This window comes from Alosa alosa, chromosome 23, assembly GCF_017589495.1.
Source record: "Alosa alosa isolate M-15738 ecotype Scorff River chromosome 23, AALO_Geno_1.1, whole genome shotgun sequence".
In the NCBI taxonomy this organism is placed as follows: Eukaryota; Metazoa; Chordata; class Actinopteri; order Clupeiformes; family Clupeidae; genus Alosa; species Alosa alosa.
The window spans coordinates 10,103,038-10,115,712 of record NC_063211.1 but is presented as its reverse complement, the minus strand read 5'-3'; the positions used below and the strand labels follow the sequence as shown (position 1 = coordinate 10,115,712).

General features: G+C 44.0%; 1 protein-coding gene across 3 annotated transcripts in view; it reads left to right on the top strand.

The window, feature by feature from the left end:
- The first annotated feature begins 643 nt into the window (after nt 1–643).
- Nucleotides 644–12,675, top strand: part of agpat3 (1-acylglycerol-3-phosphate O-acyltransferase 3) — a 15,187-nt gene continuing 3,155 nt past the window's right edge. Inside the window, exons 1-4 of one of the 3 annotated variants that reach the window (XM_048235444.1) lie at nt 644–836; nt 8,520–8,577; nt 10,040–10,233; nt 11,122–11,291. In XM_048235444.1, coding sequence (XP_048091401.1) covers nt 10,056–10,233; nt 11,122–11,291 — 348 coding nt within the window. In that variant the 5' untranslated portion in view covers nt 644–836; nt 8,520–8,577; nt 10,040–10,055. Of the gene's footprint in view, nt 837–3,237; nt 3,671–5,698; nt 5,912–8,519; nt 8,578–10,039; nt 10,234–11,121; nt 11,292–12,675 lie in introns of those variants that run through there. The other 2 variants (XM_048235446.1, XM_048235445.1) reach the window with 2 other exon arrangements.

Genomic DNA, 12,675 nt, shown 5'->3' with positions numbered 1-12,675 from the left:
TACTTTTTCAAAATGTTCTCAGATCTCATAGCTGCTCAGTAGCACGTAAAACCTGAGCTATTTACACAGACGAGGTACAAGGGTATAGTAGTATAATCCCTGCAAGCAGTTATGTCAGATTCAGAACCATGATATGAGACAAACAGAAGACTGATGTCTGATGTTCATCACCGCCATCTCTGCCCTATTTATCTCTACTATGTATCTCTATGGGACCTGGGAAAAGTCGGCATGTTGTGTTGGCTAATTGTCATCATTCCCTTAATTTTCATTGGAGTAATGGTAACTGAATACCAAAATAAAGACAAATGATTTCCCCCTCAATGAAGTAGCCTATATCCAGAGACTGTAAGGGAGGCCTTGAGGACTTGTAAAATGGTTTTCACAGTGCCTGTCAAACGCCTTCTTACGATGACATCAAGACTTAACCACTCTACGACTAAAAGATAGGCCTATACATTCTCCAATGCAATTCGTGTACTGATAGATTTATCTCAATACTGTATGTCAAATCCGCAACACCTCTGAGTACATCTCTCGGCTCAATCTGAAAAATCCATACAGTAAAAGAAAAATCAGTGCGTGTGAAGCATAGTTTCCCGACGGATACATTATGTGGTCGGAAAGGAAGTTCAACGCTTGTGCGCACAGTATGCGGATGGCGACCTAACGGACGGACAAAGGATAGCGACCACTCAGCCCTCACGGAGGAGGATCCGGCTTTGGTGCAAACAATCGCTAATGCAGGTGCATTTGCACTGGCTGTCACTATAAATCCCGAGCCACGGAAAACTTGCTGTATACGACCTGGAGACCTGTCGCGCCTCAGAAATCAGGTATTTAGTAGCTAAGCTAACCTAGTTAGAGTTGCTGCAAATGTACCCAGCCTGCAGTAACGATCTTAGCTAACGGTAATGGCCCAGCAGTTGGATATGAGCACGCAAGTTGACATGACTGGGCATAACATTGGGATGATAACGTGTATGTGACGGAGTATAGAGTTTGATGCCACTCTTTGTCATTGTCATGACGGAGGAGCCCTTGTGCCCTGCTCGTAGGATAGCTGGCGAAGTGTTGAGGAAGTCTGCAGTAGAAGCACCCCAAGCAAACCCTGTCTAGCGGAACAGTTTGGCACACGTTACTGCAGTGTGTATGGATAGCTAGGGTGAGGGCTGTGCTAGCAAGTGCCACTCGACGTTAGCCAAACCCTGGCTGACAGTGCACCTGTCACTGATGTGAAATTATGGTACAGCTGTACGGGATTGTTATAAAAAATAAATATTTCGGGAGATGCTGTCTGAAACGTGTTTCAATACGTGATGGGATCCAGAAGACAAACGCCTAGATTGCCACCCGGACGGCAGATTGATCATTGTGGTCCCTTCCCGGGTTACTGGAGTTCAGCGTGTGGCGTGTTTCGTGACGTGTGTGTTGTCAGCAGTGTGTGAATCTGCGGGTGATGACAATCTTATCTTGTCATCTTTAGATGAAATGTACATTAATGGTGTCTTGTGCAAGGGGCTTTCTTCCGCTAACGCATTTAAGATTATAGTTTACAACTTTGAGCATGGCATGGTGCTTTAAATTGTTGTGTCAGTCACACACCTCTCTGCTTCTGAGTGGTGCCTATTTTTTAATGACTCCAGTTGAGTGTGTGTGCAATGATGGGAACTATGAAAGGAATCATAAATGCCCTTGTCAACCCTACAAGGTCCCCCTACCCCCTACCCACCAATCAGCTATAATCTCTTGAAGATCTTAGGACATAAATCCTGGGTGTGTTTTGGGTTAGGGTTTGCTCCTGCTGTCGGTTCACTGGCTGTTGATTGCGGGCAGGAATTGGACTGTGCCCCCATGAGTGGAGTGTGGTGGCTGCCTTATCAGTGGGAATATGTCCCTCCTGTAGTCTGTGTTATCATTGGATATGCATGTCCCTCTAGTGGGAATGAGTGTGGCTCTTATCACAGCCAGGGTAGATGTGGTGGAGCTCTGGGGCTTGAGTCATGTGCGTGTGTGTGCCCTCATTCCTGGTCGATGGAGGGGGTTACAGACAGTGTGTGTGTGTGTGTGTGTGTGTGTGTGTGTGTGTGCCACTCACTGCTGTGCTTAAGTAACACCTGGAGCAGGGGGTGGCTCAGGCTCAGACACATGACCACCCTCCTGAACTGTGTGTATGTGTGACCACTCTGTGTGTGTGTGTGTGTGTGTGTGTGTAAAATACTTATTCATGAGTAGAGTCTTATAAAACCGCCCTGGCTTTGGACATGAGAGCAGATAATGACAGACGCCTGAATGGCCATCTTGACCAGATGGCCCCAGCTGATTGGGAAGTAGAGAGTCCCAGGCACCAGTGGTCCAGCCAGAGCTTCAGTGAGAAGCCTGTCCTTATAAAAATTAAATGTTTGTGGCAGATTTGCAGCAAACTTGTGAGTGATTTGTTCAAATGAGCCAATAACGTGAAACTTCCAGTAAACTTCTAGTGACAAACCTAATTTGCAGATATTGCTGCAAATTTGCTGCAGCATTGCCAAAGTTGACAGCAACTGTTTGCCAGAAATTTAATTTGCATGTGAAAATATGACCTTGCCGCAAATTTGTGGCAACTGTTCGCCAGATACCTGACATTTCTGTAAGGGAGGTGCTGCCCAGAGAAGCCTAATAACACAAGTACTAGAACAGGTGCCTGGTCCTCTCCAGGTTCCCCAGAGAAGTCCAAGAATATGAATACTAGAACCATTGTCTGGTGCTCCTCAGAGAAGCTCAAGAACTCAAATACTAGAACAAGTACCCTAGTGCTCCCCAGAGAAGCCCCAAGAACATGAGTACTAGAACCGGTGCTAGCCAGGCTGCTTCCTAGGCTCCCCAGAGATTACTCGAGAGCATGAGTACTAGAACAAGTGCCTGTTGCTCCCCAGACTGCCCTCTGGGTGCTCACGGCCCTGGATGCTCTCAAACTCAGACAGGGCACACATTCCACGACACATCTGCACACACACACACACACACACACACACACACACACACACTCACAGACATGAACTTGCATCAGCTCATACACACATGCCCTGCTTCCTCTGGGCAGAGTGGGTTGATATTGATTGGATGCGACATAACCAGGGTGCAGCAGGTTCGAGGGTGATCATCTGGCTAATCAGCTCTCGGAGATTAGTGGCCTTGAAGCTGTGCTGATGACATCGCCCTGTTTCCAGACGATCGTTTCTGCAGCGCTCCCGGCAACAGCACAGGTGCTCCCTAGCTGCTAGCCCCTCCACTCAGACAGGTGAGCTCGCCGCTCTCCTCTGGGCCCGACAGGAAGCACGACTTCTCTGTCGGAAGCAGCCGGAAAAGTACCGTGACCATCCTGTAACCTTGGAGACGCTGACCGTGCGCTGCCCGGTCTTGAGTGGGATCTGATTGTGTTCTTGCTGTCATCATCATAATCTGCGGAGTTCGTTCTCAGAGCGCCGCTAACGGGATTAGCATGGCTGTGTAACCGCTACCTGCCTGTTGCTGCGTCCACTGAGGCTCCGCTGCTCACAGCTCTCCTGCGCTTCTTCTCCGAAAGGTTTTGGATTTCCGCCGTCAACATGTTGAACCAGGGAGCAGTTATGATCTTCACTGGCGTCTGTGGGGCACTGGTGGTGTTGGCAGTGGCCTACTATGCCTACTGGTGAGTGCACAGGGCACCACAGACAGGGGTGTAGGGCAGTACTGTCCTGGGCTCCACATAGAAGCAGCTGCAATGGCCTCTCTGGGGAACCCTTGGCGCAACAGGCTGAAGGGGAGATGAAAAGTGTGTGTGTGTGTGAGTGAGTGTGTCCTGAGGATATGCTGGGTGTCATATGCTTCATGTTAAAGGGTAAATGTGAGCGCTGTTGGTACGGAATATGGAGTTTATGCTCTGGACGTATGGTGTGTGTGTGTGTGTGTGTGAGGGCTGCCACTAACGATTATATTATTAGCCAGTTATTTTCTCAATTGTTCGATCTGTTGTTTTATTGATGACATTTCAGAAAATAGTGAAGAAATGTCGATCAGTGTTTCCCAAAGCCTGAGATTATGTCCTCAAATGTCTTGTTTTGTACACAAGCCAAAGATATTTAGTTTACCGTTATAGAGGAGTAAATAAAAAGGCTACAATCAGAGAATTTTGAGGTATTTTCCTTAAATTGACACAAACGATCAGTCGATTGGCAAAATAGTTGACATTTAATAATTAATTTAATAATAGTTAACAACATTAACGTGTATACACGCCCATCCTTGTGCTCTTTTGTAGGCTGTAGTGATTTTGTATTTAAGTGTGCTTCTGTGTTGGGTTGGTTTGGTCATTCTCCCTGGCCGTGTGTGTGTGTGTGTGTGCGCACATGGTGTGTGTGCTGTGTGTGTCTGCGAGCACTGATGTGTTTTTGTTAGTTTGTGTATGGCATGTCCAGCAGGTGTGGGCCAGACAGCTGTGAGTTCCTAAGCAGGTTTATCTCCTGTAATCCACTCAGCCTGACCTGCAAACGGACACAACATACTCTGGGGTCAGCGCCACACCCGGCTCAGCTGAGCGATCCCAAATATTACAGCCATGGGGGAAGTTATGGCCAATATAGAGGGGGGAGGGGCATTTACATTTGAATTTATAGAGCAAGTTTAGAGCTACTTAGTACATATATGATTTAAATGCAGGGAAATATGTACTTGGTTTATTTCAGTGGTATTTGTGTCAGTTATGTACTTGGTTTATTTCAGTGGTATTTGTGTCAGTTATAAACACAATAAATAAGCGCATTGTAGCACATTATAAATTTTAAATAAGCACTCTGTGATCGATCTTAAGACATCTACTGCTCAAAAAGGAGGGCGTATTAAGAATATGAACTAATATTTGTGGGTATCTGTGCAGTCTTTAGGTGATTTTCATCTAGCTGAAACTGGCCTATAAATGTCATGTACAGAATATTTTTAGTAAAACAGTACAAGTAACAGTAAACAAAACAAAAAATCAAAAGTGGAAAGAGGACTTGTAAAAAAAAAAAAAAAAAGCAACTGTTTTTCAGAACAAATTATCATAATTGCTGAAAAACTTATATAGTGGCAAAGACTTCAATAGTGCCCTTTCACCTACAACCCCCATCCCCCTCCTCTGACCTGATGTAGCCTTATACAGCTGCCTTGTTGATCTCAAATAGCGGTCTGATGTCCCTGGACTCTGTGTCACACCACAAGGCACGGCGCAGTGTGAACTATAGTACTGCTTCTGCTAGGGGATGGACATTTCAAGCAAAACTACTGTGCTATATTCACTGGTAACTAGTCTATTCCAGCATTCCTCTCACATGACTGCTTAGTTGTGGTAGATTAAGATACTCAAGCTTTGCCTGGCAAAGTTTGCACTGCACGTTTGATCAGTTTGTGTCTCATTTTTTCACTGGTCTACCCTAGCAGCCCAAAGTTGCTCGACTACATGGGACAAGAACCTCAGACACTTAGACTAAATCATCACAGTGCCAACTCAATCTCAGGACACATCTCTTTTGTGTGTGTATGCACACATACAACAACATACTCTATTTGCCAGAGAGCTTTTTCTCCTCTGTCTGGGTCTATCTCTCTCTGTCCTTGAGTCTCTGTCCCATATTTCTATCATAAGTCTCTCCTCTGGCTCCTCCCCCTCCTGTGCCGATACAAAGTTCACTGAAGTTTACAGGGCAGGGGCTGGGAGCATGCAGCTCTGACTAACACGCTCACACTCTCTCTCTGTACTTGAATCTCCACACACACACACACACTCACCATACTGGAGTCTCCCCATACATACATACATACATACATACATACATACATACGTACACACACACACTCTGTTTCTTTACTGGAGTAAAAAGCAGGAGAGAATACACCTCCAGGACTGTCAGCTGAGGTTAGTGTTTGGGTCGAGTGAGTGTGGGACTGGAGTGCCTCGTTGTTAGAGTTGTAGGTAGGTGAGTGAGTGAGTGAGTTAGTGAATGTGCGAGTATTGTGGGTGATTGAGTGAGGGTTGTAGGTGATTGAGTGAGTGAATGAGTGTGGGTTGTAGGTGAGTAAGGGTTATAGGTCAGTGAGTTTTAGATGAGTGAGTGTTGTAGGTGAATGAGTTTTAGATGAGTTAATGTTTTAGATGAGTGAGTTGTAGGTGAATAAATGAGATTTGAGTGACCGTTATAAATGAGAGTGTTGTCCGCTAGTGGTGTAGAGGTTGTATGGGTGCATGTGTGGTTGAGTGAGCAGTGGTCATGTGGCTTCTTAGCACAGCTGCAGATGTGTTTTATGCTCAGAGAGCATGATGGGTATAAGAGGGTGCATGCTGGGTAACTCTGAATTCATAGACTGGAACTGTTTTCCCCACAGCCATGACATCTGCTGACCTGTATAGCTGAGAAGTTTATGCAATATACTTTTAATTGTGCATTGGGAGGTGTGTGTGTGTGTTAGGGCTGTCACTTTTGTGAAAAAATCCTGTTCGATTCTTGAGACACAATTGTTAATTGAATCGATTGTAAAATCGATTTTTCATGTCTAAAGACGTTTCAATTTTCAACGCCAAGTATAGGACAATCCACGAACAACTAACAGCCATTAGGACGAACGTAAAGGGGGAGCTTGAAGACGCACAATGGCGTGAAGTTTCGTGCACAATGACAAACAGGAGTGCAACATTCTCGAAAAACAATAAGCAGAGTGGACTGCCATAACATCAGTGAAAAACATTACTGCAGGCTTCAACGTGGCTGCGTTTACAATTAGAAATGTCAAACAAATGTCGCCTACGTAGAACTCACGACTGCACAGTTTGCATACCGCTTTGTCCTTCTCCATAGTTTGATATACCCAAACCCCGAAGTGCTTCCATATCGAACTCCTCAAGTTATTAGGGCCTATCACTCGTATCTCTCATGTCGCACAGGTTGATCGCGTTGTCCTCATTTTTTTGGCAAAACACCAGCAGCACAGCAGCCGATTGAAAAAGCTGTTTCCGGTGCGTAAAATTGGTGGGAATTTTCTTTTTAGCTTTCGCAATGCTTACTGCACTTAGGAATTCTTTGTTATTTTTCTGCTTGTTCCTGAGTTTTGTTACATCTATCTTTTTCATTTGTTTAATTCGTTTAAAATTAATAGTGTACATATTTGGTTAAAATCGATTCCCTATTTTAGTTTTCGAAACTTGTGTTGGTTGGTCCGATCGATTTTCGAACGTAAAGTGACAGCCCTAGTGTGTTGTGTGTGGATGTCGGGGCTAAGAGTATGTGTGATACAGTTTCTGCATGAAATTTTGGCAAGGGGGTGGGGTTACTATAAAGTAGGTTAAAGGGCATGCTGTGTAGAAGGGGAGTGTGTGTGTGTGTGTGTGTGTGTGTGTTATAGAATTCCTCTGCCTGCTCCATGGAAATGGAGGCATGATTGTGTTTGTGTTAGGGCTGTCACTTTACGTTCGAAAATCGATTGAATTCTATAACACACACACACTCACACACACTCCCCTTCTACACAGCATGCCCTTGAACCTACTTTATAGTAACCCCACTCCCTGGCCAAAATTGCATGCAGAAACTGTATCACACATACTCTTAGCCCCGACATCCACACACACACACACACACACTAGGGCTGTCACTTACGTTCGAAAATCGATTGGACCAACCAACACAAGTTTCGAAAACTTTGGAATCCATTTTAACCAAATATGTACACTATTAATTTTAAACGAATTAAACAAATGAAAAAGATAGATGTAACAAAACTCAGGAACAAGCAGAAAAATAACAAAGAATTCCGAAGTGCAGTAAGCATTGCGAAAGCTAAAAAGAAAATTCCCACCAATTTTACGCACCGGAAACAGCTTTTTCAATCGGCTGCTGTGCTGCTGGTGTTTTGCCAAAAAAATGAGGACAACGCGATCAATCTGTGCGACATGAGAGATACGAGTGATAGGCCCTAATAACTTGAGGAGTTCGATATAGAAGCACTTCGGGGTTTGGGTATATCAAACTATGGAGAAGGACAAAGCGGTATGCAAACTGTGCAGTCGTGAGTTCTACGTAGGCGACATTTGTTTGACATTTCTAATTGTAAACGCAGCCACGTTGAAGCCTGCAGTAATGTTTTTCACTGATGTTATGGCAGTCCACTCTGCTTATTGTTTTTCGAGAATGTTGCACTCCTGTTTGTCATTGTGCGTCTTCAAGCGCCCCCTTTACGTTCGTCCTAATGCCTGTTAGTTGTCTGTGGATTGTCCTATATTTGGCGTTGAAAATTGAAACGTCTTTAGACATGAAAAATCGATTTTACAATCGATTCAATGAACAATTATGTCTCAAGAATCAAACAGGATTTTTTCACAAAAGTGACAGCCCTAGTTTGTGTATGTGTATTTTTGTGTGTGTGTTCAACTCATGAGTTCTGTTCGATTTCATAAGTTTCTGTATTGAGTTCCTGATTTCGTCATCAATCCAATCCCTCTTTCTCTCTCCCTCTTTCTCTCTCTCCTACAGGTCGGTCGTGCTGAGTGAGGGGCCGTGTAAAAGAGGATTGTAAAGCCAGCCCACCGTGGTGAGACCCTTATCACCTCATTCATTCACACACACACACACACACACACATACACACACTCAGAAAGTCAGTTTGACAGTGGCTCAGTGTGCTTGAGCATCTGAGGGAGAAATATCGACTAACCCTAACCATGTCGACTAGCCCTAACCATGTCGACCAACCCTTACCCCATCGACTAACCCTTAACCCATCGACTAACTCTCTTACTCTGTCGACTAACTCTTACTCTGTTGATAAACTCTGACTCTGTCGACTAAAGGGCTTTTCAGATGGAAAGCGGTCCCCGTTCTCTGTCCCTCAAAACGCAAAACTGAAATGCCAGCACTGCCACCTCAAAAGCTGAATTTTTCTTGGAGGCGGGTGGGCGTGGTCTCAATTCAAAATGAATTGAATGTTAGCGGGTGTCGCTTCTCATGTCCTGACAAGCCTCTCACACTCCTGTCACAAGCAGCTCTTTCCTGTTACACCTGTTCTAGACAACACACCTTCACCGATCACAAACACAGGCACTGTGCTGCAATTCAGCCTTGAACCAGGCCTTTAAAATACATTTCTTAACTGAAAAATTCTGCCTATCTGGGATGCTCTTTTTATACCGAATCATGATGGCAGTAAGCCTAAATAATGAAATGTTTCCTCTTGTTTATGTATTTTCTTCAGCATTCTAGAACTTTTCCAGCCTTCTGTTGCCCCCGTCCCAAGTTTTTTGAGATATGTTGCTGGCATCAAATTCAAAATGAGCTTCAATTTTCCATGGCATAGTCATCATGGTACCCAGCGTCCATACTCAGCATAGACAGCATGTTGTCACTATAAGTCATTTATAATGGTGTCCTTGTAGCGACTATTAAGTCCAATTTACACCAAAGATTCACAACGAGACGAGCTGCAACACTTTATAAACCAGCAACTTGCTGCAACACACATTCTGAAAAACTGGAGATTCACACCAGTGCAACATCACCAATGTGCATTACACCACTCTGTAGCCAGATATGAACTAGCCAGCTGGTTAGTTACTCAGCAAAGTTAACCAACTAGCTGATAAGCCAACAGTTTGTAAATGTGCGTTTGTTTCTGTAACTTTATTTTGACTGATATTTTTCAGACACCGGTCTTCTTCAAAACCGAGTTAATAAGTATTTCTCTGCCACTCCTTTGGCAAAAACTCTGACCCGACGCCTTTAATTGAATAACAACACGTCCTAAATACCCTTGCAACCTTGCAACTTCGATTTGACATGATGACTGTCTTTCAATGTCTTGCAACAGCTGGCTGCAGACTGCTGCAACTTGTCTCTGCAACGGTTTCGCAAATCTGGTGTGAATTGGCCTTTAGAAACATTCCTGTTTCTCTATGCTTGAGAGTCAAAGCCAGTACTGCTGCTCAACAAAGAACATGGGAAAACAATCAGTATAGGCGTTGGGATAATGGTGTGTGTGTGTGTGTGTGTGTGTGTAGGTCGGTGTGGGCAGCCATGGGTCTGCTGGCCTATCTGAAGAGCCAGTTTGTGCTGCAGCTGCTCATTGGCTTTGTGTTCGTGGTCAGCGGACTCATCATCAACTTCATCCAGCTCTGCACCTGTGTACTCTGGCCCATCAACAAGCAGCTCTACCGAAGGATCAACTGCAGGCTCGCCTACTCGCTATGGAGCCGTGAGTCACATATTCATATTGCCTGTGTGTGTGTGGCAGAGGTTTCATTTTCATTCTGAGATTATCATTTAGATGTGTGTACTGTATGTTTGCTAATTTGTATGTGTGTGTCTGTTAGGGCTGGGCGATATGGCTTAAAACTGTATCGCGATATAAGTATTTCATATCGGTCGATATCGATAATTATTGATTTTTTTAAAATCTATTTCAGATAAGGACCAGAAGGGAAAAGTTCAATTTAAACACTTTTAAACACTTTTATTTTAAACTTAACCTTCCTCTGATTTGAATCACCTCAGTTATCAATCAAAGCAAACAGGGAAAAGAAAATAGCAACACAATCATGAAAAACACTCAAATAAATAATTGTGCACATAAGTCTGAATGAGCAGCACCGGTTGATGCCTGGAAATATTGTAAACAAAGTAATTTGCTAGTTTATCATAGTAAGTCTACTGGTTAGACTGTTCAGTTTCCCCACATGTGTTTAAGTTTCAAATGAATACTTTTTCTCCTTGGGACAGGCCCGTTTGAGTCTTGGAAAATACTTTTTCATTTGCATCGGGATTGAGTTGATTAGAATTTAGCAGTCAATTTGATTGCAACAGTTTTGAACAAATTCGTGCAGCGTGCTAATGATGCTAACCAGATTTAATAGCAAATCAGTCGTCTTGCACGATTGTGAATGTTTGGATTGCATGAGAGAGTGAGAGAGAGAGAGAGAGAGAGTCTGTGTCTGTATGTTTGATTTGTATACATATTTTAATGTTTTCCCTATCTTGTGTTTGTATTGAAGACCAGAGGAACTATGTTGGTGTGTGTGCGTTCGTGCATGTATGTTGTTGATAATGGTTGTGTGTGTGTGTGTGTGTGTGTGTGTCTCTGCAGAGCTGGTGATGCTGCTGGAATGGTGGTCCGGTACCGAGTGCATGCTCTACACCGACCAGGCCACTGTGGACATGTTTGGCAAAGAACACGTCATCATCATCCTCAATCACAATTTTGAGATCGACTTCCTCTGTGGCTGGACCATGTGTGAACGCTACGGCGTGCTGGGGGTCAGTTTGTGTGTGTGCCTGTGTGTGTGTGTGTGTGTGTGCCTGTGTGCCTGTGTGTGTGTGTGTGCCTGTGTGTGTGTGTGTGCCTGTGTGTGTGTGTGTGCCTGTGTGTGTGTGTGTGCCTGTGTGCGTGTGTGTGCGTGTGTGTGTGTGTGTGTGCTATCTAGTGCATAGGCTGAACTAACAAAATGGGAGAGAAACCTGGACCCTATTTTTTTTTTTAGATCTCTTTGATTTTAGGCGATAGAAATTGTTCCAGTATTTGAATTAGACAAACAGCTATGGCTTGCAGTCCTAAGGCAGCCATGCCCATGAAGTAAACAGCTTGTTATTGCCACTGACAGGCTCGTGGATATTATAATATGTGTCTGACAATATGGAAAAGATCTCTACAGAGATACACCTGTGTCTTTTTGTCTCAGTATCTGTAAACAAACTGTTGTCAGTGACAGTTTTCCCACGCTGACAAGTTTAGGGGTTTAGAGGTTTTTTGGTCTGTTTCTGTACCCTGATGAGTTTAGGTTTTGGAGTAAGGAGTTAGGTTGGCCTGATTATAGAACTCAAATGATTCCCTAATTAACTTTTTTATATTATCATTATTTATACTGATTATACTGACTATATAGACAGTAGACAACTAGTGTGTGTTAGTTGGTTATATAGACCAGAGTGTATTAGTGGGTTATGTAGACTACTAGGGTGTGTTACAGGGTTATGTAGACTACTAGGGTGTGTTAGTTGGTTTAATTTACATTTGTTCATTTAGATGCTTTTATCCAAAACAATGAAGAATAACATTAAAGCTACATTGCAGAGGAGACCTTCAGTAGCAATTAATACTACTTCAATAAATACTACTACTACTACAGGATGAGAGTGCAGACGTTTCAATGTTTAGTCAAAGGAGATGGTGGTAGAAGCAGAAAGAGAGAAGTAAGGAAGTGCATGTTAAGTGTGTTGGGTTGGGTTGCCGTTCCACCATTGGGGAACTACAAATGAAAATGGATTACCGTGTGTGTAGGGTCGGCAGCGCCAGACAGCGTTCCTTGGAGGAACGTAGTGACTGAGTGGTAACATGAGCTTTTATGAGAGCTTTTAAGTAAGTGGGAGCAGACCCAGCCAGCACTTTGTAAGCAAGCATTAGTGACCTGAATTTGAAGCAGGTGGCTATGGGTAACCAGTGGAGCTCAATGAACAGCGGGGTAACGTGTGCCCTATTCTGTAGATTGAAAACGTGCCTTTTCAGTACATTGAAAATGCGTTCCGGACCATATGTAGTGGAGGACTGAAGAGGAGGGCTTTGGGTGAGAGAGAACCAGGGGCGGAGTTGGGCACTAAAATCCACCGGGAAAATTCTGACGGCAGCGCAGAGGCAACATAGTTG